Source organism: Lissotriton helveticus, chromosome 3_1, assembly GCF_964261635.1.
Source record: "Lissotriton helveticus chromosome 3_1, aLisHel1.1, whole genome shotgun sequence".
In the NCBI taxonomy this organism is placed as follows: Eukaryota; Metazoa; Chordata; class Amphibia; order Caudata; family Salamandridae; genus Lissotriton; species Lissotriton helveticus.
The window spans coordinates 1,198,433,043-1,198,458,910 of NC_136061.1; the positions used below are offsets into that span (position 1 = coordinate 1,198,433,043).

The 25,868-nt window shown below is 43.2% G+C and overlaps 1 protein-coding gene across 1 annotated transcript in view; it reads right to left on the bottom strand.

Annotated features, from left to right (window-relative positions):
• UBASH3B (ubiquitin associated and SH3 domain containing B) overlaps positions 1-25,868 on the bottom strand; it is a 764,382-nt gene that overhangs the window by 484,092 nt on the left and 254,422 nt on the right. The window contains exon 2 of the mRNA XM_078681838.1: positions 1,103-1,156. Within this exon, the coding sequence (XP_078537964.1) occupies positions 1,103-1,156 (54 nt within the window). The remainder of the gene's footprint in view (positions 1-1,102; positions 1,157-25,868) is intronic.

Below are 25,868 nucleotides of genomic sequence, written 5' to 3' on the forward strand. Positions count from 1 at the left end.
TCACCATTTCACTCAATGGTTCCCAATTTCTCTGCTGTCTGCTTCCTCACCTCAAGTCATCAAGCACACAACAATATCCAAGGAGATGCAAAGGAGCTGCAGAGCTGGACAGTTTATGTGGAAATGGTCAGGACTCGTCATGTTCTGCATCACCACGGGATTATAGTCTTTGGTATCTTGGAGTAACATATATTATCTATCTACCATTACTATTGTCACATGGCTCCGGATTCACTCACTGGCTTGCGCTACTTTCCACCAGGCATCCGGAACATAGTCAACAGCTCTGCTCAAAAAGTGAATTTTATACTGACATCACCAGTACTATTCATCATGTTCTGCTATCTAGACAAGTTTAATGAGCTGTTTCCTCGTTTCCTTTGACTCTTATTCAGTCATGCAAGAAGTGCCTGCATTGTTGCACCCAACATTCCTTTACATTTCAAAGGCATGATTGCCTCCATTTCAGTGATAACATTATGTGTGTGTTCCCGTCTTAGAGTCACAATTACGTTTCTTCTGGGAATACTCTTTCATATTTTTGTTTTTATTTATGAGTGATCGAAATGAAAATGTAAAAGACTTAGGCTGACTTTCAAGAATGGTATGTACAATATGTCGATAATAATGATGTGTTGTCTCGCAAGATATTTTTGTTCCTATGAAGCGGTGCCTAATAGTGCACTTGCCAAATTGAAGTAAACAGTTTGAAAATGGTTAATTAAAATAACTGAGTGAATTCTTTATTGTGTAACTTTCTATTACATCATTTACACTAAAATCAGTGATAATCAATGTTAAAGAGTATATAATAAATGTAACTTTCATTACGTTAATAAAAAGTATAACTGCATATCAATGAGGATTGTAGTCTAATGCACATTTATAGTGCCTTATATCCCGAATATTACATTAAAACTACTGCTGAATGATTGAATGGGATATTATCCTCTTATCCTGACTTTTACTATAGATTTTAACAGAAAAAAATCACATTTAGAACATCTACGAAGTTTTCTCAGTGGTAAATTCGGAAAGTAAAACCATGTCAAAAACGTTTCAGAGGAACTGTCTTCATTCATATAGTTTAGTTCATACTAACCAGTCACATGCAGCTTGGACACTTCTACCACCTGTGGAGACCAGCGCTTTTTGTCTGCAACAAAAAGAACAGAGAATGTGCATTCATTGCAAAGGACTGCTCATCTCAATAGTACCCACAGATAAATGCTCTGGCCCCTTAAATATAATTTAATGTGACTTAATATAAAAAAAAGCTCTTTTCTAATGTCGGAGGGCATTTTGGATAAATTAAATAAAACTAATAATATTTATGTTAACAATTATAGTAAAAATATGTATAACATAATTATACTGCTGTAAACAATAACTGTAATAAAATAAAAATTTTAACAATAAATATAATAAAATAACAATCATAAAAGCAATAGAAGTAATCAGCTGAATACCCTCATCATGATCGTATACACAATGGCAATGTTAATAATCATAACAATACCTTGCTATAATTATTGGTATCATATTTTTATTCTTATAGTCATCCAACACCCAAAACATTGCTACTACCTCTAATAATAATAAGAATAACCGTTTCCTGCATTTGCAATGCTAATTGTTTGAGTAAAATAAATAAAATGTATTAAAAAAATAATAACTTTTTCATATAGTGCTTATTTCCATATATTTATCTTTTCCTTGAAATATAAATGTTTCCTTCCTTTTCCTTAGTTTTAAACCTTGGAAGAATGAGAGGGGAATCTCTGCCTGGAATATGAGCCTATGGCTTTCACGTTAGATCCAGATTTCAGCAGAGAGTGTTTAATACATTGAGATATCCTGTTGGTTAAAAGCTTATACATTCTAGGCCTCATTTATGAAAAGTGTTGCATCACTGCGGGAAAACAGCAATGTGCCACGTTTCAGTGCAACATCCAAGGGAAATCATGGATGTGCCATATTTACTAAATGGCTCTCCATGTCGCACGGATTTACAAATACGTCAGTGTTCCTGACGTATCTGTAGGTGCAAATTGGCACATCGCTGGAGTGTGTCTCAAAACAGATGCAACTCCAGCAATGTGCCTTTTCACATGGGGCAAGCCTCTTGTGAAAAGCCCTGCGTCAATATTACACCTGTTTCAAGCAGGCGTAAGGATTTTATGTAGTAGTGACACCCTAGAAGTGGCACAGGGAAATTTCATAAATTTCCCTGCGTCACTTCTACATGGCATTCCTGTGTTGGAACGCCCATCCTGCATACATTATACCTGACACAGGTATAATGTAGCACAGGGGTTTACAAGGTGAGTCACTTTGTAAATATGGCGCAGGGTGATGCATTTTTATGCCGCTGCCTCATCACAAAAGTTGCGCAACGGTGGACTAAGGGACTCATAAATAAGGCCCTATGAATCATTCCACAGTTCCTTCTGACCTCGACCACTTATACTGAGATACAAGAAGCTTAGAGGAGTTTTGGATGGTTGTCTTTGAGGGAGATCCCTCTGTGTCCTTCTGATTACACTGCTATTAGGAAATCAGAAAATAATTACTCGTCCTCAAACAAAATACGTAATTGTAGGTGGGTAACAGTGAATAATAGGGATGCTTTTCCCTGAGGGGTTCTGACTGACATCAAACAGACGAGAGTGAAGCTCGAGTTGCATATGAATTCACTTAAAATCCCAAGGTGAAAAACGTCATTATTACGTTTTTCGCCAGTATAAGTTGATATCACGTGTGCCCTCAAAATAATGTATGCCTGCTTTCATTTGCTACACAGAGACAGAGAAGAAATGTGGAGTCTTATCTAACATGGCTTCTCCTCCCTGTCCCCAATGTAAATTTAAATAACTGGCCTCAAGCCACCCAACCCACCCCGCGCTGTGCCATCACAAAGCCTCCCCTCTTCAAGTTTTGACCTTTGCCCTTCATGAGAGCAGAAAGTCAAAGCTGCACTGACAGTCTCCTCTCCTAAAGAGCCCCCTCAGGGTGGCCTGGAATTCCTTTATGACATACAGTGAATAGCACATACATTTTGTTAACTATTGTTGCAGCCTCATAGTAGGTAATAACCAGATTTAGAATCTGTTTTTCAAACTAGTTGCTCTCGGTGAAAGTCACAAATAACAAAGGGATTAATGATAGTTTTCAAATGCAGCAACAACTTTGTAAACTCAAAGGAAAAGTTCCAGTCCCAGTCCCCCCTCCTCAGCATCCAATGCACTGTGGGATCTGAGTGTGGCCTCGGTGCACATTTTTCTACCATTCTCCCTATCTTCAGTGCCTGGTGTGCACAGCATTTTTCAGTGTGCAGTGAGTCCTGAGCTCATGGTGTGGACTTTGGCCATTCCCTAAACCTGTTGGGTGGTAGATGTAAAAAAGTGTCTTTAGAGCCTTTTGTGCATCCCCGGTGTAGTGGGTTCTAAGCTCAGGTCTAAGCTTCTGGCATTGCCTGTTGTAAGTACCACTATCCTCAAATATGCTTCTTGTGGGCATTGGCCGCATGCTTTCAATTCTAGGTGTGAGGATTGGCCTTCAGCCACAATCTGTGCTCAGTCTCCCTGGCCTCCTTGGACATTTGGCCACTGGCTGAATTAAATGCTTTTACATAAGGGTTTTGATCTGCAGAACTAGATCCATAGCTGTCATTTTGCAATGACCATGGCTCATTTTAACATGTGGCCCAAAAAGTGGCGTGATCTGAATAAAAACATATATATTTTCATTTTCTAGCAATATTTGTCTTGTAGATTGCGTTCTCAAACTCCCTGTGGACAGCGTCTGCTTGCCATATCCATTATGCCCTTGACTATGTTTTTCTGAGGCCTTGCATTGAGTAGTGGCAGCTAAAAATCTTTTTGTCTATTACAGGCAAGCGGATTGCAAGGATCCGTGGATCCCTGTTGAGTCCCTTGGCGGCTCCTCCGCTTAGGTGGAGGAGCGTCGCCCCACTGAACAAAAAGAAAAATATAATGATAATAATTAGTGTTATTATCATTTTATTTTTCCTATATACTTCAGTGGCTCTGGAGAGGGCCAGGGCTGGCATAGTAGGGAGAGGAGTCGTTTTCACTCCTGAGGTGCGCATGACTGCTTGGCCAGCCCTCTTGGTCTGGCCAAACAGTCATGCGCACTTTGAATCTTCCCCACCAGGCTGCATTACACAGCCTGGTGAGGAACATGCAAACCCTCCCTGTCCCCATCTGAGCACCGAGCTACGGCACACAGACCAATCACAACAATGCACTGAAGCACTGTGTTTGGCAATGGGGAGGCTGGGAGGGTGGATGCTTCTTGCTGCTGACCACAAGTGCAGGAAGATGTCGGAGGGACGGAGGACAAAGGAAAGGCGGCTTCATTTTCAGTTGTGTTTTTTTTGTATTTTATTTTCATTTTTTGTCCCCCTCGCTCCCTGCCACCCCCGCCTCACCACCCAGGTCCGGTAGCAGCCACTTCTGGAGCCCACAGTTTATGAAATAGCTGACAGGAAAAAATGCTCCCTCTACAAGTCAGATTCAATTGTTTTTTTTACTTTTCTTCCCCGGATCCTCCGCAGAATAAAAAGTCCAGATACACAAAGGGTTAAATATTTAAAGCCATCCTAATAATTTTTACATTGCAAAAATCAGAAGCATTTCTGAAAAGATTTACATAAAACAAAAACGGGCCTCTTCTATGTATTGTGGTATCTTCAGGCCAAGTTACATGTAAGTTCATTCAGCGAGTTTTTTTATGCAACAACGTACAAAAATGTTGGGGCATAAAATGACAAATGCTACTTGTAGGTAACTTTGCTACTCCTAGATCGATCTGCATAAAACCTGAGCCTTGATGTATCAAGCATCAGTCAAATTTTGTACATATTTGTGAAACAACACCAAACAAATTAGCCAAAGAAGTCTCTTCTTACGAAAGTATGAGGATGCTTCATTTGGTTTGTATGTCCCTACAGTGGGTAGTTCCTCTCATATAGGCGTTCTCTTCACCCCTTCAACAGCATACGCTCAACTACACTAAATCACACAATGTTCCATTTATGCATCTCACACACACGCCAATGACTTATCATTCTTATAGTGACCGATTCCATATTTACACTTCATGGTATCGGATTCTAACTAGATATTCATCTACTTACATTTTATGCAATGACATAACGTCGATCTAAACTAATTACAATGTATTTTTAGAAATATGTCTTGCTACACAGCCAACAATCTATGTAGTGGAGAATCATGATAAGATCAGGGTTTTTGGGGAAACAAGACTCATGCACTAAACACTCAGGGAACGCCCACCCTGCATACATTATACCTGCCGCAGGTATGATGTCACGCAGGGCTTTACAACATGACGCATCTCCCTAGATGCGTCACGTTGTAAATGGGCCGCAATGTTGCGCATTGTTTACGCCGCTGCTGCGTCACAAAAATTGAGGCAACAGTGGCGCAAAAGTGTCACAAGCGGCTTGTAAATCTGTCCCCTCAGTTGGATAGAAAGAAGATGTAGAATGTATGCAAGGAATGCAGAAACACAGATATGAATATTTGGAAAGTGATGCAGCACAGTAAAAGATGCAACTTCATGCAGGGCACAATAAGTCATATATAGGTTAGCAGCCTGCGGTGGTGGATGCCTTCAGGTGGGTTGTCACAGGGCCAAGCCGCAGGCTAGGCGATTGGACCAACCCTCGTTGTGCAGAGGTTGACTGCCTAAGGGATAAGGGGGTTGGCCACAGGGCCTGGCCTGCGGCCTGGACATGCGGCCAACCTCTTGCCATGCACAGCCAGAGGCTGTGCACAGCATGGGATTGGTTGCCTCCTGGTGGGTTGGTCACATGGTTTGGCTGCATGTCAGCCCCTGTTGCCAACCCCTGCTGTGCACAGCCAAGAGTCATGTGCAATGTGGGGTTGGCTGTCTGACTGGAATTCAGGCTCTGCAGACAATCTCTCGTGACACACAGCCAAAGCCAGTGCGCCGTTTGGGGTTGGGTGCTTGCGGGTAGGCAGGGCCTGTGGGTAACCCCCTGTTGTGCATGGTCGAAGACCATGCACAGCGTAGGGTTGGCTGCCTGAGGTGGGTTGGCTACACACTTGGGGGAGGGGTTTGGCCACATGGGTAGGCTGCAGATCGGGCCCTATAGCCAACCTCCCAGCATGGGGTTGGCTGCCTGCAAGGGGTTGGGTGTGAGCAGGCCTTGCAGCCAACCTCTTGCTGCACACAGCCAAAGGCCATGTGCATCATGAGGTTGGTTGACTCTGGGCAGGTTGTTGATGGTGCAGGTGGCCCTGTAGTCAGACACCCGCCAAGTCGTATTGGATGCCTGCAGGGGGGTTTGGCCACAGGTCAACCTCTCGCCACACATGGCCAAAGGCCGTGCACAGTGTGGGGTTGGCTGCCTGCAGGTGGGTTGGCCCGGGGCCCGAAGGCCAACTCAGCCTTCAGGCCAAGTTGGCTTTCGGGCTTTAGTGGCTTGCATAGCTGAAGGTGGGCCGAAGGCCGTGTACAGCAGGGGGACGGCTTTACGTAGAGTAATATCACTGCAACATTTACAGTTAAATTATTGATGTGAAAACTGTTCATGGCGGGGGATAGATTTGTAGTGACTTAGAAACCTAGAATTTTCCTTTGCAGGCCCTTCACTATTCAAGGTTTTTTTCATAGATCTGCACACACCTTTCAAACTGACACTGAGCTCAAAAGGTTTCTAGACAAACTAGACAATTCAGAAGTGGACACCAACTTCCAACTAATTTGTTTCTAAATACAAACAAAGAGCAGAGCCTATACCTTAATGATGTGGTAATGTTTGTATGCTCAAATGTACTTAAATGCTGCAACTTGCGTGTAGTATGATGTACTACTTTATTGTCATCCTATGCCACATACATTATTGGCTTACACTTTAACTTCTCAAAGATATTTTGTATGGCCCGTGGTAACATCTATCCTCATTTCTCCTACAGCAGTTTTCTGCAACCTTGAGTTTAGATTGTTCCGCTAACATCATTAATAGGTATTCAGAAAATGATCATTCATTCAAAACCTTGCCATGTTTCGCATTGGCATGTCTTTCATGATGTTCTCTTCTTTGAGATAATTAAGAAGTAGCTTTTATTCATGTATTGTGGGTATTCCTTTTTCTGGATATCATTCATAGCATTGAGATGTATATATTTGTATTCATCATAGAGCTTACATGTCTTTGAAATATACTTCTCTGTTTAGAAAAGGTGGTGGTTGGGAGGAGGTTTGGAAGTGATGGGGCGATCTTTACCTTTTTCTTTGCTGTTGTTCTTGATTTTGCATATTTAGACTATTCAAGGCCTTGTTATCCTGGCTCTTACTCTTATTTTTTCCATTTTTGCACTTTCAATTTTATTCTCATATCCGTATAGGCCTCTCCTTTTTTTCAGATATTTCGCAGTTGACCGATGCTAATATGGGTTTAACATGGGTAAATGGCTTCCAAAGTATATTCCCGCCAATTATGTGATGCAAAATACAAAGAAATAATGTAATTGTTTGTTACATTTCTTATGTATGAAGTTAGATGAGTTTGTCTCATATATCTCTTACCAGAAATTGTGGAAACATTATAACGTTCAACACAAAGAGTTTACATCACCAGGTAAAGGGGCACAACGTCTCAGATAATAGATGTAAACTGAAAGGGGATGAAAGTTTTTTGCAAGATTGCAAAATTAGTTAAAGTGTTTACTTTCTAAATGGGTTGGTGATGTACTCTGTTCCTCGGCAGATGGTAAGACAAGTGAAGCAGTAACAATGATACTCAAAAAAGCTACCATTTCTATACTGTCCATTATTGAAGATAGAGAAGGCAGGTGGAAATTTGCAGCAGCGGTCCGTGGAGGGAGTTACGGTGGGGCAGGGAGGCGGGGAGGGGGAGGGGCAGGGTGGAGGGTGATAAAAACCGGCATATGGATAACTACAGGTAAGTAAACAATTTAATTAATAAAACGAATTTCGTAGCGCACACTTCGCAAACAAACCATCTGTAGCTATAGCTCTTGATGCTGAAAAAGCTTTTGACAAAGTTACCTGTTTATAAGTGCAATTTTACATACATCTCAACTCTGCAACAATTTTACAAATATGTGATAGCCCTCTATGAAAAACTGGCCACAAGAGTTGGACAAAATTGCATTATTTCTTGTGCTTTTGACCTAAAACAAGGTACAAGACAGGGTTGACCATTATCACTGCATTGTTTTTGTTAGTTATTAAACCCCTGCTATGCATGTTTAGGACAAATACAAGTATTACAGGTATTCATCTCAATAATATCATAGTTAAATCATAGTTAAATCAGCAGCATATGCGGATGTCATCTTAATTTTTAACAAAAATGCAGGGCAATCTATTTCAGCTTTATCTCAAACTATAGAAACATAATCATATTATTCTCGCTACAGGTAAATACAGACAAATATGAGGTCATGGCTTTAAAACAATTGGGAGGGAAAGAAACCCTTTGGGCTTGCTGGTCAATCCAAATACATTAACGGCCTCATTAAGAGTACAGCAGTCCACAGGACTGCCATACTCGTGGTAGCAGTCTGACCACCCCCACCACTGTGGGTTCACCTGTAGTATTCAGAGTGTGGTGGTCGGACTGTCACAGGTCCGCCCCCTATCCAGGATCCGGCTGTGGTCACGCAGTGGAAGTGGGCAGCAATATGCTGGCAGTGCCACTGCAGCACCGCCGTGCATATTACCACACAGTGAAAAGAGAGGGGCAACTAAGGGGGCTCTGGTCCTGGGGGTGCATGCGGAGGGGCACATGTTGGACCCCCCCTGGAATTGCACCCCAGTTCCTACATGGTGTGACATGCATGTCACACCGTGCAGGAACGTGCTGCAGGCGAAGTCATAGTGGTGTCTGCAGTTAAGGCCCACCTATGAGCCTTATAAAGACGCTGCCGTGAGACCACTGCAGCACCGCCCGCCATGGATTACAGTTGTAATCCCGCAGGAGGGGGGCGCTTGACGGACATGGAGGTCCTGTCCTGTTGGTGCAGTAGTGGCAGGCCAACAGAAAGATTACCCCCTAAGTGTCATGGTATTGAATTTAACAATGATCTCCTAGAGACAATTAGAGAGCTGGCCCGAAACATTTTAAGGTGCGTGGGTAGGACTAAGCATATCAAAATGCTGATCTGCCACTTGGTAACCAATCTGTTAAGTATGACCCCGCAATTCTATCAGATGCTTTCTCTGGAATGGTGAACGTCCTTGGATATCCTTAAAGAAGCTTGGACTTCCCAAATAACAGGGTGTTATAAAATTAGCACATTTTAAGGACTATCAAGTAGTGTTTCTCTTTAAACAAGGATCCAGATGGCTAATTCAACCTGCTTCTTACCAATCAGTGTGGGTAAAAGTGGAAAATGTGATTTTATTAAATGCTGCCCTTATCTAATATTTGACATCTCTTAAAGCTAAGTGTCCCCATTCCAGCACTATTCTTACAGATTCTAAGAAAATTCTTAGGATTCCAAGATGGAAACGCAACTCAAAAACTCAAATGTGGCATCCAGCTGGCATAAGAAAAGTATTACAGTTGTTGAAAAGATTTTTAATTGGAGTGAGTGGTGCTCTAGAAGTATTTCACAGTTCAGTTGTTAGGCATTAAATCAAAACAATTATCATTTGCTAACTTACAAAGTACATACAAATTGAATAATATGGCATTTTATCATTTTATAAAGGTCAAAGTCTGGCTAGACAAAGAAAAGTAGTTTTATTTAGATACCTCTATTTTTTAATTAGCTATTAATTTAAATAAACTTGGTGTGTTGTCTCCAGCACATATTCCATGTTTCTCCTAAATGCTACAACATTGGCTAGTCTGGTTTCCCACATTTTGGATCCCATAAAGGCTGCACAAACTTAATTTATTAAATAACTCATTAGGTTGCAATTGCGATGTCTAAATGGGTAATCTGGCTCATACGTTATTTCACTGTATGAAATTACAAGGATTCTGGGTGGAAATGTTTTGTTTTATAGGGATGGTCTTAAAAGTCGCATCCTCCCACTGCAGTTCCTGCCAATTGACTGGCTACGCACATTTTGATAATGTTAACGAAGATGATGCCAATGTATTACATTTGCTTCTCGGAATAGCCTGCAAGATTTTTTAATGTCATTGGAACAACTTTTTTAAATGTATCAGTACAGACGTGGAAAGAATGGCTTTTTTTTATCAGCGGTGCTGATAATATCACTGTGCAAAAATCTCCTTCCTTGGAAACCCAGATTACGTCTCATATGGGACAAACTTGACTTCTATCTTGAAATAATTAAGCTACCTTGAACAATTGTATTGGTTAATATGTACTGTCATGTACTGTTCAGCTCTTTTAATTATTTTCTGTCTGGTTTGTCTTCTCTCTCTCTCTCCCCGTTCTAGCTTATCCTTCCTTCTGGTGTACTAGTATGTAATGTAGTGTCTTATTGCTGAGAGACTTTAATTCGGACGATAAACTAGAGTAAAAGTAGGCCTTGAAGGTCCATTATACTAAATTCCGGGATGCCAAAAAAGCTATCTGGAAGCTAAAATAGAGATGTCCTGCAACAAAGGCAAAAATCGTGAAAGCCTCCTCTGCCCCATCTGCTGTTGCCAGGGCTTTACCCCTCTCTCTCGACTAACCAACTTGCGTCTTTCTTTTACGACAAAATCATGACTATTCAGGACTCCTTCTCTAGGGGATCCCCTGAGAACCATGACCATGCAAACAGTTCAGCCCCGGTGGCGCAACTTGCCTCTATCGGCGGCCTGAAGCTTGTACAGTTTCCTTTGCTTCAACAGGAAGTATTCTTGGATATCATCAAGAGTCTGAAGTCAGGATGGGGGTGTGGTCTCGTGGGTACATTCCTCCATATCCTTCGGGAATGATGATATATAGCCGAGTATTGGAGTAGGATACATGATATTATGCAAGAGGTCATGGGGGTGGCGGTGTTGCTGGAGGCAAGGAGATGCATCCTTAATATCTGGGAACCTACTGATCTTAATTCAGCGCAGACTAAATTGGCAACACTGGGTGATATGATAGCAAAAAGGAATATAGCTCAGCGGTGGGGATCCGAGAGGCCACCCACCCTTGAGGAATGGAAAGAGAACATGGATTGGTGTATGTTTTGTGAAAAGACCGTTTATTTGGCGAGGGGCCACCCTCGTAAGTGGGCATCAGTGTGGGGGTTGTGGAACCGCTACAGGGGGGAAATTTGTGTGCCACCCGTAGATTCTCCCTTTGATATTCCCGCCTCCCCGTGATTGTTCTATGTTTATGTACCCTGTTCCCTGTCCCCCCCCTCCTTCCCTCTCCGATGAGATGTGGTGCTATATGGGAGAGTGTCTCCTCTGTACTATGCCTTTATATTTGATGCCTTGTCTTAATAAAAAGAAATATAAAAAAAAAAGAGTTTGAAGTCACGGTCCCCTACTGACCCCTGCCCAGCTAAACTGTTGGCTTCGGTGGCCACGTCTGTAAACCTTGTGGCAAATAAGGTACTTAATATCTCCCTTACGGCAGGCCACGTGCCTGGTATTTGGAAATTTGCTAAAATTCTCGCTGCTTACCCCTCAGTGTCAGCAAATTACAGATCTATCTCACTATTACGTTTTTTCTCCAAGGCCCTAGCGAAATTCAGTGATCTCTGACTACGCTGAAAAAAATAATCTCCTACACCAGAGCCAGTCGGGTTTCAGAACCAACTATAGTACAGTGACTGCCCTACTCAAAATCTCTGAGCTTGTTAAGGAGAAGCTGGATCAGGGGCGTAAAGCCATTCTGATTTTATAGGACCTTTCTGCGGCTTCTGATACCGTGCCGCACACTAGACATCTTTATATGCTACAGGACTGTGAAATAGGCAGCATGGTTCTGAAATGGTTTACCTCTTTCCTAGAGGATAGAAGCCAAGAAGTCTGGACCCCCCTTTGTGGCCCCCATCCCCAGCCTGAAAGTGGGGGATGCTCAGGGCTCGATACTGAGTCCTACTCTTTTCAACCTATATATGTCCCCCCGGCACCACTGGCAGAAGCGTGCAGCGCTCAAATGATATCTTATCCGGACGACACGCAGCTCCTGTTTACCTGCGACAAGGGAGCTGACTTTGAAGGTGAGAAGATCAGTACCTGTCTCTCGAAAGGGTTCTCATGGTTGAGGAAGATCCAGTTAAAATGTAATCCAGAGCAATCTGAGGTCATCTTTTTTGGCTCCCCACCCGCGGACGAGTGGAAACTCTGGTGGCCATAGGATATGTCACCTCCTCCCTCCGCACAAAGCACAGTCAAAAATCATGATGGACAGCACTCTCTCGATGAGATCTCAGGTCCAGTCTGTAGCAGGCTCCTGTTTTAGGCTTCTACAGATGCTTACAAAATTTCTCTCCCTCTTGCCTCTTGAACACAAGAAGACTGTAGTCCAGGCATTTATCATCTACAGACTGGACTTTGTCAACGTCCTGTACCTAGGCCTCCCTGAATATTTTCTCAACCGCTTACAGGTGGTCCAGAATGCAGCTGCCAGAGCGATCCTTTTGCTTAAACCCAGGACTCATATCTCCCCTTACCTCAAGGCCTTACACTGGCTCCCTGTAAAAAAAGGATAGTTCAAGTTCATGCATTTATAAAGCGCACTACTCACCCAGAGGGTCTCAAGGCGCTGTAAGGATCAGTTTTAAGGCTTTGGTACTATTCTTCAAGGCCCTTCAGGGGAATGGGCAGAGTATCTCAGAAGGAGAATCACACAATGTGTGCCACCAAAAACTCTGAGGTCATCCATGTTGAGCCTGGCATCCGTCTCCAGGATACGCCGTACCCGATCTGGCAGCCGTTTTTTTCAGTTCCATGGTGCCCACGCCTGGAACCTTCTACCATTGACTCTCAGGAAGTGTCTGACATAGCCATTTTCAGGAAAATGGTTAAAACCTGGTTTTTCTGTAACTAACTCCCGGTCTCCCACTCCTAGGGGCAGCACAAGGCCTGATAGAGTCTTTTCAGTGCCAGGACACTCTTTGAGTAGCTGCGCGCTCTCTAAATGCTCTTTCATTCATTCATGTGCTAGTGGTTGCAGGGAGTGGTTTCCAGTACTCATTTTTACCGACAGGGACCTATTCTTAATCGTCAGACTTTCACCTAAATTTAAAAAAGAAAAAAACAGACAATGGAGTAAGGGCGCAGAAGAGAAAGATAGGAAAACATTGAGACTGGGTGAAAGCAGAGGTGAGAAGGAACCTGCAAGAGTCAGATAAAGAGACAAGAAGTCTGAGATGGTGGGCAAAAGAGGTATAAGAAAGAACAGTACTAGACAGACTTGGTATTCGGCAACCCCGCAAATAAGAATCCGGACATTGAGCAGCCCCAGAAGTGGCTCTTAAGAAAAGCATTGGGCCCCTGCATTTACCTTTTTTTAATTTTTTTTACAGATTAATCACTGAGATCTGTAATACAATGTGTCTAGTCTCTCACATCTATTCCCAGCTAGAGAGGAACAAAAGCTCCAACTGACGGTCATCAGCTCAGTGACCATTGGAGGTCTTCAGCTCCCATCTTTCACTCAGCGTTTACTACATTCGTTAAAACTTCTGGCAGACTTACATTGAAAAAGGAGAAAACATGCGTTCTTTCAAAGATCCCATTTTGAATCAACATTTTGAACATTTCTAAGGGATTTACATTCTAAAGCACAGCTGAGATAACTTAAAACTGAGCCAACATGTACTATCGGAATACATTCAATTGACCCCCACAATGAAATTCGGGCTTGTCTAAGTCAAGTTTTGACGGAGTCCAAAAATAAAATTGCAAAACTCCCAAGATAACTTTTAACTGCTCCACAAAGTCCTTTCTGAACACGGCTGAAATAACTTTTAACTGGGCCCTGTTGTGTACTGGGCCCTAGGCCCACATGATAAGGAATAACGACACAGACTCATGGTATGTGGTTACTGGAACTGGCCTCGAGCATGTGCACCAGGGCCCATTTATTAGCCGGGTCACGTCACTCGTGACGCTGGTGGTGGATGGGTGTGGGGTGTGTGTGCCCACTCCCATAGGGGGAGTGGTTATTAAACCAGTGCCTGTCGAGACACTAGAACGTGTCTCGCAGGACACAACAGGCCCGACAGTGCTATCCACACATTTGACTGAGCTGCAAAGTCCTATCTGGAAATAACTATTGATTGAGGGCAAAAGTAGTGGAACACAGTCAAATAACTTTCAACAGGGACCCACAGTCTTATCCGAACATGACTGATCGATTGTGCAAACCATGACCAACCACACCTCACCAATCAATATTTCTGATCACAATAGTCTGTGGCTTGGCAATACCTTTGAAATAATGTATTTTATCTTTGAGTTCAAAATACAGAGGTCGTCCTTGTCAAAGTATGCATACGCCTTTGGAAATAAAAACTATATTGCTTTCCCAGCCTCAACTGCAAACAAATCAATACATTAAACAAATACAGAATATCCAAAATATCAATACTCATCATACCTCAGTTTCTTACTTATCCACTGTAATATCCCACTCAACTTCCTCCAGCCTAAAACTGCTTTCTCCTCATAAAAACCCCTGCTCCTCGCTCTTGTCCACAAGTGTAAATATTTTTTTCATACTTGATCTTTTCTGAGTGAACTCTGTTTCTGGCCTATCCACGGACCGATCAGAACATTATTTCCCATACTAAAATTAGTGACCTCCTATTTTTGGGGCCCTGCGCATTCATTAATTGCTACACCGCCTCGCATAACATCCACTTAAGCGCAGGCTGTTCCCAAAGATTATCTTGGGGCGGCATTCCCTGAATTTGGCCCTAATAGCTTCTCCTTAAAATTCTGGTAAAACTGGTAGCTTCTTAGTAAAATTCTGGTAAACCCTACAATTATTTTCACACCCATTAAGTGAGGTTTTTCCCAAAATAACACCTTAATTGCGAGTAACCTTGTTGTTCACACGCGGTTGTACTTAATTTATGAAGTTCGAGCGTTATCGTTTTACTGATGATAAAATGTCGTATTATTACACATTCGTTATGAAATAGCACCACAAAGAGAAAAGTGTTAAATGTTCTTTATTCTGCTTAATGTTAATTTACCAAGTATGTTACTCTCCCACGAGTTTTCGCAAATGAGAGCCATTGTGTGCTGGTGTGCCTGGACTTGTTCTTTTAAATTCGAAACAATCTCACAAACTCCCTAATTTAGCTAGCTTTCCGGGGTAATAATTAAGCTCGAAGAACAGAAAGCTCTATGCTCTTTTCACACGCGCTGGCAGCAAAATAGTTAGCTAGTGTCACTTTAAGGATTTTCTTCGCTGGCAAATATTCCACCCCTCTACGAAGGAATAATTGTGAAGAGACACAAAAATGCAGAAATGAGAATTATTCACAAATACGTGGTCTCTTTTATTTTCTCTTGTAATTTTTTCACACATAAAGAATTATATATTATTAATCCGCCACCTTTGACTCTCACAGACATTCCACGTAGGATGTGTCGCATGCCCACTTGTTATCGTGCTCAAACCGCCGAATGACTGGTGTTATTATTTCTCTGCCTTCTCCAAAAATAAACGTGTTGTTGCTGATTTATTTTCACTATGTTTTTTGATCTTCTATTAACAGTAACTGTGTTTAATTTTTACAGAACAATGTATCACAGATATCACAAGATGAACGGAAAATTACATTTCTAGATTTTTAGTCAAGAAAAAGGGGGATTCGACTACTGTACGCTAGCGCTTGTGGTATGCTCCTCTGTAGAATCAATACATACTTTTTGTTATTCATAAAACTTTTATTGTTAATCTTCTTCGTTGAGGGTTCCCTGTGAAGTTTAGCTGGTTCTCTTCCATTTTGTTTAACCTACCTGTCATTCACTTTTTCCCTAAAGAATAATGCCGACCATTTGTTCACATTTTAATATTCAGCAAAGGTCTGGGCTATAGGGCCTTATATAAAGTCGGCCGTATTTCTTTTAACATATTTTGTCTGTCTTTGTATGGCAGGGATCTACTTATATTTGCTGTTTAGAATATGCCCTGATATGGGGAAAAACATCAGCTTAGATTATTTACCTATTTTTGTTTTTACCAGTGAGGACATTCAAATACAGGTTATGCTGGGGAGAAAAACAGCCAGGTGGCAAACCTACTTCATGATTAAATAGGATCTTTTGACTTTAGCGCCATTTTCATGATGAAACTTTACCAAATGTCCACCACGTCCAACTGCCAATTCAAGGCCTATCTTTTAGATAGTCACAACTGTTTGTCCTCTAATTTGGTGAAGCTTCTGATTCGTGGCCTCCACCACTTGACCCATTAGTTGCCTCTGTGAAGACCCATGTGATCGTTCTTAGGACGACCAGTCATTTGGTCCACAAATCCAGCAGTTGATTTGCAGCTCAGGCACCTGAACGTTTTTTACATTACATCACTCAGGACAAGAATGCATTGGGGTAGGTTGGTCGTGTGTTCTTGTCTACTGTAATGCAATCTAGTCATTTTGGACTATGCCATTTCCAAACTACTTTGTCTTGAGAACCTGGGGTCAGGCTGGTTTGCGATCTGAACAAGCTTGACCATGTCTCCAATGAGTTATGACCCTTGGTTTGGGGTCCAGTCAAGCATACTTTGGTTTAAGAATCTGCCTGGTGCACTTTTCATTTTTACAATCCTGGTGCATGTCTCCTTCCATCAAGATATTACATGGTTGTGAGTTCTAAATGAATCAGCACAAAATGTTGACTTGCATCAGCAAGTAATTAAACAAAAAACAATTTCAATATTTCAAGCTAGGACAGCGTGGAGTATCCATTTAGTCTTTCATCTATTTCTATTGTGGGTAATGGGAGGCCTTGCACCCGACCCCTATTTACATATCGACCGCAGTGGACTGGCTCCTCTGGGAGGGGGTGGGGCTCATTCCCCTATGTACCTACCAGCCCTGGGGGATGAGGTCTCCGGAGCCTCAAAGAGGCGTCGGGAGTGTGGACACATGTCCCTCTACCGGAAAACATACATTGCACCACCCCTTGGGCCTTGCCCACCTTTTGGGCTTTGTGTTTTTATCTTTTCTCGGATCAACCATTCATTCTTGCACATTGTGACTCCTTACATTAAGGCCAGAAGCTTAAGATCCATTTCAGACTTGCTGTCTATGGTTTCAGACGTGTCCAATTTTTTCAGTTCTCTGCTTGTAGGCTGTGGAATTCTAGTTCATCTGAACTAAGTGGCATATCCAATGTTGTTTACCTCAAGGGGACTCCGAAAAGGTTGCTTTTCTGTTATTTAACTTTTTTTATACACCCTGCATTTTTTCTGGGACATTACCCTCTCTATTCTTCTTTAGATTTCTACAGCCCACGTGCCTTCTGTCTATGCTTAAAAATAAATAAATATATATAGATCTATTCAAAAGTACATAGTTTCAAATGTACTGTTAGTGTGCAAAGTGGACATCAGCCGATCTTTTTCCTGACAACAAATCAATTGAAGCACGCCTGGAGGAAACCTTGGAAATATTTGTTTCCTTCCATGTGGAAAACCCTTTTGCCCATGGAGAAAAACCCTTATGCGAACCCCTATGGAAAACAAGGGTGCACATAATTATTTTCCACCCTAGATAGAAACACATTCCTTCCTTTTGCTGTAATGTTCTTACATGTGTATCGAGGGTGTAAAACGACCAGCAAACACGTTGTTAATACCAACTTATGAATTTGTGGGTACTCACAAACTTTTTGTCCGGCAAACTCTCAGGAAAGCCTCACCCTAACTTGTACTTTATTGCAGGTTTACTCCAAAAGATCAATTAAATGGATTGTTAGCAGTAGTAAATATGGCCTGCAGGCCAAAATGTCAGCTGATCATCCTTGCTCATAGATCTGTTTTTTGCAATTTGTTTGCACAAAATCACTTTAAATTGGGTTATGTAGTTTCTAAACAAGAGCAATCACTAGCAGTGCTTACAGGTATAACTTTATTATATAATAATAACTTATGAGGAACAATGCATCATTCAAGTGCACTGGATCTCCTATTGACTGTGCCTCAAGGTCCACCAAGAAGAGAGTGATCAACTGGTTATTTTAATAAACCCTCTTGATGAGATTGGGAAATGGCAGAATGGCCGCCCATTTAGTGGGGTTATATTTGCAGTTTGGTTTGCCGCATTATAGTGGCTTGGACAGTGGTTCAAAAATCTGATTCAGGGAGGTAGCTACAGCCTGAAGATGCAATGCCAGAGATTAATTTGAAAATAAATTCTGGGACCCAAACAGTTTTTTAGGAGCCTTACCAAATACCAAGACAGCCTATTCTTGATTCTATCTCATGACTCTTTCTTTCACCATACTACACTTACTGTCTCCTTAACTTACTCTTGGATATTCTTTTTCATCCCTCCTTCTCCCTTTGTTACTCTTTTCCTATTTCTAACGTTCTCCTTTCACCTTTTCTGCCTCTTGCTTTGGGCCAAAGTTTGATGACGAATAATATGCTCTGGTCCCCGAAAATAAGTACCGGTATTAGGCACCTGTAACCATCAGCACAAATTAAGTGCTGAAGCGAATCCAAATCTCGACTAGTCTTGTTTTTTCTTTCTTCTCTTTGTTACAATAATGCATACAAGAGCTTTCGTTTAAAGTTGCTTGTTTTAAAATGTGTTTCCTATTCTCCTTACTTGATCCTTAATATTCTCTTCTCCACCAACTACTACGTAGATATTTTGTGCTTTCCTTTTGGAAATTCCGTTATAACCACAGATGAAGCAAATAACTGAATTATTTTATTGTTTGCATTAAAACCTGCTCACCAAACACCTTGTTCTATCAATGAGGGGAATTCGTATATTCAGGTCCTTCTTTCTGCAGTTTGCAATGCTTTTTACTGAAATACATTTTTTACCCGTAAAGGCGTAAAGGCAGTTCACTTTTTTCCAACATTTATCCTGGGCCTTTGCCTAAAGACTAAGGCCCTTTTTATGAGTTAGGCGGTCCAATTGACTGCTGAACCCGTGCTGGCGGTTCACGGACCACCGGACTGATGGTCCACTTGCTGCATTAGAACTGTGGCAGTTGAACCGCCATAGGACCACTGCTGCTGCCAGGGATTCCCGATCCCTGGCGGTGGCGCAGCGATCTGAGGCCCTAAATATGCTGGCATATTAGGAGTTTCCACACCATCACACTTTTGCGACTGCCATGTAAAGTGTGGCAGTGAGGAAACAAAAGGGACCCTACATGATCCCCTGTTGCCTCTGCACCATGTGTGCATTCTCCCCCAGTTCCTTCAGGGCATGAACTTAACAGTCCATGCCCTGCAGGAACTGCCTTTGATGCTCCCACTACCAGAGAACCACAGCCAATGTAAAAGTAGGTCGTACTCTGATGGGTAGTGGCAGCCCAGCTCCAAGACGGCCAAAGTCATAATTAGGCCCAATGTATTCTTCATCGATTTTGAGGTCAGTAATTTTGAAATGGTGTCTCAGTAGACACAACTGCTGTTGCATCAGGGGTGTCCCTTCATGAAGTTCTTGTGTACACAAGGTGTCTCATATTTATTTATTTTATTTATTCAAAGTTTTATATAGCACGAACAAGATCTTTACAGATATCAGAGCGCTTCACAGAGACAGGGGTAGGGGCAACAGGACTAAACAGAATTAATGGGAACAGTATAATAGTCAGTAACATAATAGGATAGCAGTAATGTACAGAAAACATACCATTATACAATCAGGTAACCAGTAATATAAGACGTCGCAAAGTCATTGATCCCGCTACAATAGAGTTCAGGAAAACTTTGGATGTAGGGATGGCTTATACCATTTTCTTAGGATAGAGAGAACAAGGGGTGGGGGCATCAAGAGGGTGGTTCAACAAACTAAAGTGTACCATATAGTGGTCGGTAGTAGGAGAGTAGCATAATAGTGTCGTAGTCAAGTAAGAATATAATGCCAAGAGACAATCAGGTAATCAATAATACAAAGCGATGCAAAGTCTCTGATCCAACACCCATAAAGTTCAGGTGAACTTGGCCATAAGGATGGTTTTCACCTCTTTCTTGAAGAATGCAGTGGAGGAGATAAGCCTGGTTTCAGGAGGGAGTGCATTCCAGATCCTGGGTGCCATTCCTGAGAAGGAGCGTTTGTATGTTTTTTCCTTCCGGAATCTACGAGGTTTCAGGAGTAGACTTTTTGTGCTTCTGTTGGATCTCGAACCTCCTGATATAGACAACTTTTGAGCGAGGTAGTTGGGTGCCTTGTGGTGCACGGCCGAGTGAGTCATAACGGCAATTTTTAGCTGTATTCTGGCTTCAAAAGGTAGCCATTTTAGGGATTTTAAGTCTGGGGATATATGCGAGTGTTTTCTTGAGCCAGTAATGAGTCTCGCGGCAGCGTTCAGGGAGGCTCTTAGGGGTGCGGTTGTGGATAGAGGAAGTCCGCTGAGGGCCACAATTCCATAGTCTATGCGAGGGATGACTAAAGCTTGTACAGCAGTTTGGAAGTCCTTGGCTGGGAGGAAGGGTTTAAGTTTCCTCAGTGTGTTGATTTGGAAATTAGCTCCTTTTGTTGCTTTGCTAACGTGCAGTTGCATGTTGAGCTTGGCGTCGAGTGTGATGCCTAGGGATTTCGCAGAATCCACGATGGTAGGTTGGACATTGAGTGCTGTTAGGTTATTAAGCCAGATATGGGTGGTGGTAATTTTCGCAGGAGGTGAGATGAGTAGGAACTCAGTTTTCAGAGCATTTAGTTTGAGGTGATTATCTGCCAACCAGGATTGAGTGTTACTAAGTGTGGAATTCAGAAGTTTGATATCTTCCGGGGATCGTAGCTTTAGGTAAAGTTGTGTGTCATCAGCGTACATATGGAATTGTACATTGGATGCTTGGAGCAAGGTGGCGAGAGGTTCCATGATGAGGTTGAACAGTGTGGGGGAGAGGGAAGATCCTTGTGGGACACCTAGATCTACTGGCACATGTAGACAGCACATTGTCGATCTTGAACTTCTGAGACCGGTTATGAAGGAAGGAAGTAAACCATTTGAGAACAGTTCCCGATAGACCCATTCTAGTGCTTAGCAGCTCCAGTAGGTTCTCGTGTTTGACCGTGTCAAATGCTGAGCAGAGGTCAAGAAGGATGAGGAGGCAGGAATCATTGCGATCAAGGATTTGGAGGGCGTCATCAATTATGTGCGTCATAGCCGTTTCCGTGCTATGTTTCGCTCGGAAGCCTGATTGATCAGCGTTGAGGAGGTCAAACTGGTCAATGTGTTTTGTTAGTTGGAGTTGTACACATTTTTCCAGCAGTTTGGCCAGGGTGGGGATATTGGTGATAGGGCGGTAATTGTTCAGGTCAGACGGGTCAGCTGTAGGTTTCTTGAGTATAGGCGTGACTTGCCCCACCTTGAGGGAGTCTGGGATGAGACCTTGCTGAAGGGAGCTGTTGATGATTTTGGTCCAAAGTGGGAGGAGCAGGGGGATGAAGTCTTTTAACAGCATTAGCAGGTAGGGGGTCTATGAGGTGATTAGAGGGCTTCAAGGTGCCGAGCAATTTGTGTATTGCTTCTTCAGAGTAGGTGTCGAAGGACAACCATGATGCATTATTTTTAGGTTGAGTGTTAGACATTCTGGTGTGGCTGGGGTATCGGCTTACATCCATGATGAGGTCACTTCTTATGTTGTCGGTCTTTAGCTTAAAGAAAGCAGAAAAGTCTTCACAGTGTGGGGTATCGCTTGTTGTGCTGTTTGATTGTAAGGGTTGTGTCTTTGTTTGAGTTTTGATTAGTTCGAACAGTTTTTTTGGCCTGTTTTTTGCTTGGTCCAGCTGGCGGCTAAAGAAGTCAGACTTCGCGCGCTTTATTTTCCTAAAGTAGGCATTTCTCTTGTTCTTAAGCGTTTTGAGATGCAGTGATGAGGGGTCAGATCTCCAGGTGCGCTCTGCCATTCGCATAGCACGCCTGTCATCATTGAGTCTGCCGTCATACCAAGGGTTAGAGATCTTGGTGGAGACTCTCTTCAGTTGCAATGGGGCGGCTTAGTTGACTATTGAGTTCATAGCGTCAAGGTAGTGATCGGTCAGTGATTGAACATCCGAGGCGCCCAAAGGGGGAAGGAGGAGACTGCAGATGTGGGGAGGCAGGGAATTGGGGTTAAGATTCTTCATGTCCCTTTTCCCGATCTTGGATTTGGTAGGTTGAGCCGGGTTAAGTTTAACTTTTTCGTTGATAAAGAAGGTGATAATGTGGTTGTCTGACCAGTCACAGGGTTGGATCGCCTCCAGTTGGGTAGAGTCCTCTTTGGCGATGATGAGATCGAGTATCGAGCCTTTGTCGTGTGTTGGTCTATCGCATATTTGGGTGAGGTCAAGCGCATTAAGGAAAGTTTTGAGACTATTCACTACTGCGTCTTTCTGATCGTTCCAGTGGAGATTAAAGTCACCCAGGTAGACTTGAGTGGTCTGTCGACCGGCATTGGATGTGATCGTGTCCATGAGTTGTTGAGTGAATGTGAGGTTGTCACCAGGCGGGTGATAGATGAGATGTAAAGCACAAACTTGTTTGCCCTCGCTGGTGATATCGAGGCAGAGGAGTTCACAGGAAGTAAGGGAGGGGGAGGTGGCTTTAGTAACGGAGAGGTTGCTCCTAAAAATGCATGCAATTCCCCCGCCCGTCTTGCCGGGCCTGTCAAGTCTAATGATGTGATAATTGGGGGGGACTAGTATGTCCATTATCGGTGTAGAAGCTTCAGTTAGCCACGTTTCAGTCAGAATGGCTAGGTCCAGATCCATTATTGTGACGAGATCCGCGATGTCGGAGGAGTGTCTCTGGGCCGATCTGCAATTGAGTAGGATGCATTTGAGTCTGGGAGTGAGAAGGGTGGTCGAGCCTTCTAGAGAGAGGGGGACTTTTCTGAGGTTGTTAGGGACGGAACCTCTGTTGCTTAGGGTTGGGGGCCTAAGGGGATTTGTGAGAATTGTGGGTATGGGGAGGTGTGTGATGGATATGTGTTTTACAGGACCTGGGCCAAAAGAGCGAAGGAGGGAGCATAAGTCGCGGTCCGACAGGGAGTTGAGGGCACGACGGGGGCGGTGGGAGTTATTGCGAGCGGGGATAGTCGGCCAGCGCGGGGAGCGTTGGAAGAGAGGGTATGTGGGGAGGGTGGGATTTTTGTAGGGTAGTGGAATGGTGGGAGGTTGACTGGGCTGTGAGAAGAGAAGTTCTTTGATGGCGTGGAGATCTTCTTTGACTTGTAGGAGATCCTCTTTGACTTGTTGGAGGGTGGATAAAATCAAGTCCAGAGGTGGATTGGGGATGGTGTTGGTGATGAGAGCCGTTGGCGAGTGGTTGAGTAGTGAGCTGGAAAGCGAACAGGGTACCGAGGGGGGGGATATGCTAGCGTTATTGGAGGGTTCTGCTGTAATATTGAGTGGGATGGCATTCGATGTGTGGGAGAATTTGTGGGCGAGGGGTGTGGGTGAGGTAGGGGGAGGGTGGGAGGCATAGGTAGAGACGTCGGTGGGAGGCGGTGCCGGTGAATTGAGGAGTGAGTGAAGGTTGAAGACAATGGGGGTGGCAGGAAGGTAGTGGGGGCTGAGAATGGGAGGGGCGAGAGGGGGGGATGCTAAGGTAAGGGAGGTGGTATGTTCTGTGGATCTAGTTGGGAGGGTGGGGAGGTGGGGGGTGAGAGTGGGGGGGGGAGCTAGGGAGGGAGAAGGATCTGCCGCGGGGGGGTCAAAGGGGGGGGACATAAGCTCCGGTCGGTGGTGGGTTCGGAGGGATACGTGGGGGGTGCAAGGTGGGGGGAAGGGGGGTGGGGGTATGGAGGATGTATGAGGGGGGGTGTTCTCCGCCATTAGATGTGGGGTGAGGAGGTGTTAGGACAGGTGTGCGATTGACTATAGCGCTGGGGGGATGGGACAGATGGGTGTCAATCCGCTGTTGAGATGGGTAAGGCAAGTTAGCCAGAGGATTGGCGTTGGAGGGTGTTGTGTAGCTTGATGTGTTCGGAGTGGAGGTCCGCCGTTTGGCGATGTGTTCTAAGAAGGTAGGGAACAGGTTGTCAAGTCGGTCGAGGTTCCTATCAGTGGCTTGGAATAGTATGGTCCCGTTGTTGTAGATGGATACAGGCAAGAGGCCACCCATCATTACATTGTAATAAGAAAATCATTCCCACATTCAAAAGATTAGTTGTTGGATTAATTAAAACAGCGTTACCGAGGCACATTACAGGAGGTGCAAACAGCAACACACAGGTAGCAATTTTTGCCACTATCTATCCAGAAATGTCATGCCTTGCAGGGATTCATTTGTAAAAGAATGAGTGCCGGTGCCATAGCTCTGCTTGAAGCGCTATAAAAGCCACATGGTGAAAAGCAAAGTTGCATAGTCTTAAATCCACCTTTTGCCTCTTTTATCCAATACCATATACTCCCTGCCCCTTTATCTCACTCTTGCAGGATCCTGCTTTGTCCCTTTATGACGGTTTCTCGTATTTCTCTCTCTTTGCCTTAACGTTTTGTGTGTTTCTCCACTCTCTTGCTCTCAGGAAAGGCCTGATGCAGAAAAATAAGTGCCTCTTCCCAAAAATAAGTGTAGGTGGCCCCACTGGCAACAACCGGCTCAAATTAAGCAATGCTGCTGTGTGCTGGGCATTTCATTTCCACTAACCAGCAACCTTTATGTCTTCTGTCAGGGATGGCAAGTATGGATAACCAGAAATAGTTGTTGCCATCCCTGATTTGCCATTTGGTACCCACAACACTGCCCTTGTTACCCCTTGTCTCAGGGGGTCAAGTAGGCAATGGCAGGAAAAGGGATTAATTCTGGCTGAAAGAGCCCTCCTTACTTTCTCTTGGTTTCTACTCCCTGCTATTCCCAGTCACTTGACAGCATAGAGGAGTATATTGAGGGGCAAAGGGCAAGAGAAAGTATCAAGTCTTGATGACTTAATTAATTAAAGGGTGTGTAATTTCCCTTTCTTGCATGTTTGGGATTTGAGCTCTATGCCTTCTGCAACATGTACATTTGGCAGCCATCTTGAAACAGCACTACAGCTTGTAGAAATACTGAATGGGGGATACAATGCATAATTATCTCTTCAAAAAAGGCGATGAACTTCTATTGCAAAAACACCTGGGCGATCATGTAACAGTTCAATTAATGTTGTTTTTTTTTGTCCTATGATTAGATTTAGCATTTCACTGGTATCTATGCATTGCACCTCAATAAATTAATTGTCCGAATTAATTTATGAAGCCACAAATTCATCTCAGGCAGAGGTGTTACTGTTTTAATACGTTAACATCAGTTGATTTTACATAGATGATACAGAGTGATGCAGCATTTGACTCACTGTGCTCTAAAAAGTGAGGCATGCTTGTGTGTAAAAGTAGGTAGTGCAACACCTGTATTTTACGAGGAGCGTTTGCCTACTGTATTTGCAGCTGAAAAAGAGAACAGGAGTCCAGTCACATGTGAAACAATGGTTGTGGAAGGTTTTTAGGGAACCCTTTGTACAAAGTTCTAAGGTTACTGGTGGATATTTCGACTCCTGAAGTCATTAATACAGGAGATCCTCACTGAGAAATCAAAACTAAGGTTAGTAGGTTTTTTGGATATGTAAGAGAAGATATTGTATGGTCGTGAGCTCTAGATGAATCAGCACAACATGTTGATTTGCATCAGCAAATAAATCAACAAAAAACAATTTCAAGTTTTCAGGCTAGGACAAGGTGGTGTATCCAGTCTTTCATCTATTTCTATTATGAGTAAGGGGAGGCCATGCTCCTTGACCCCTTTTTAC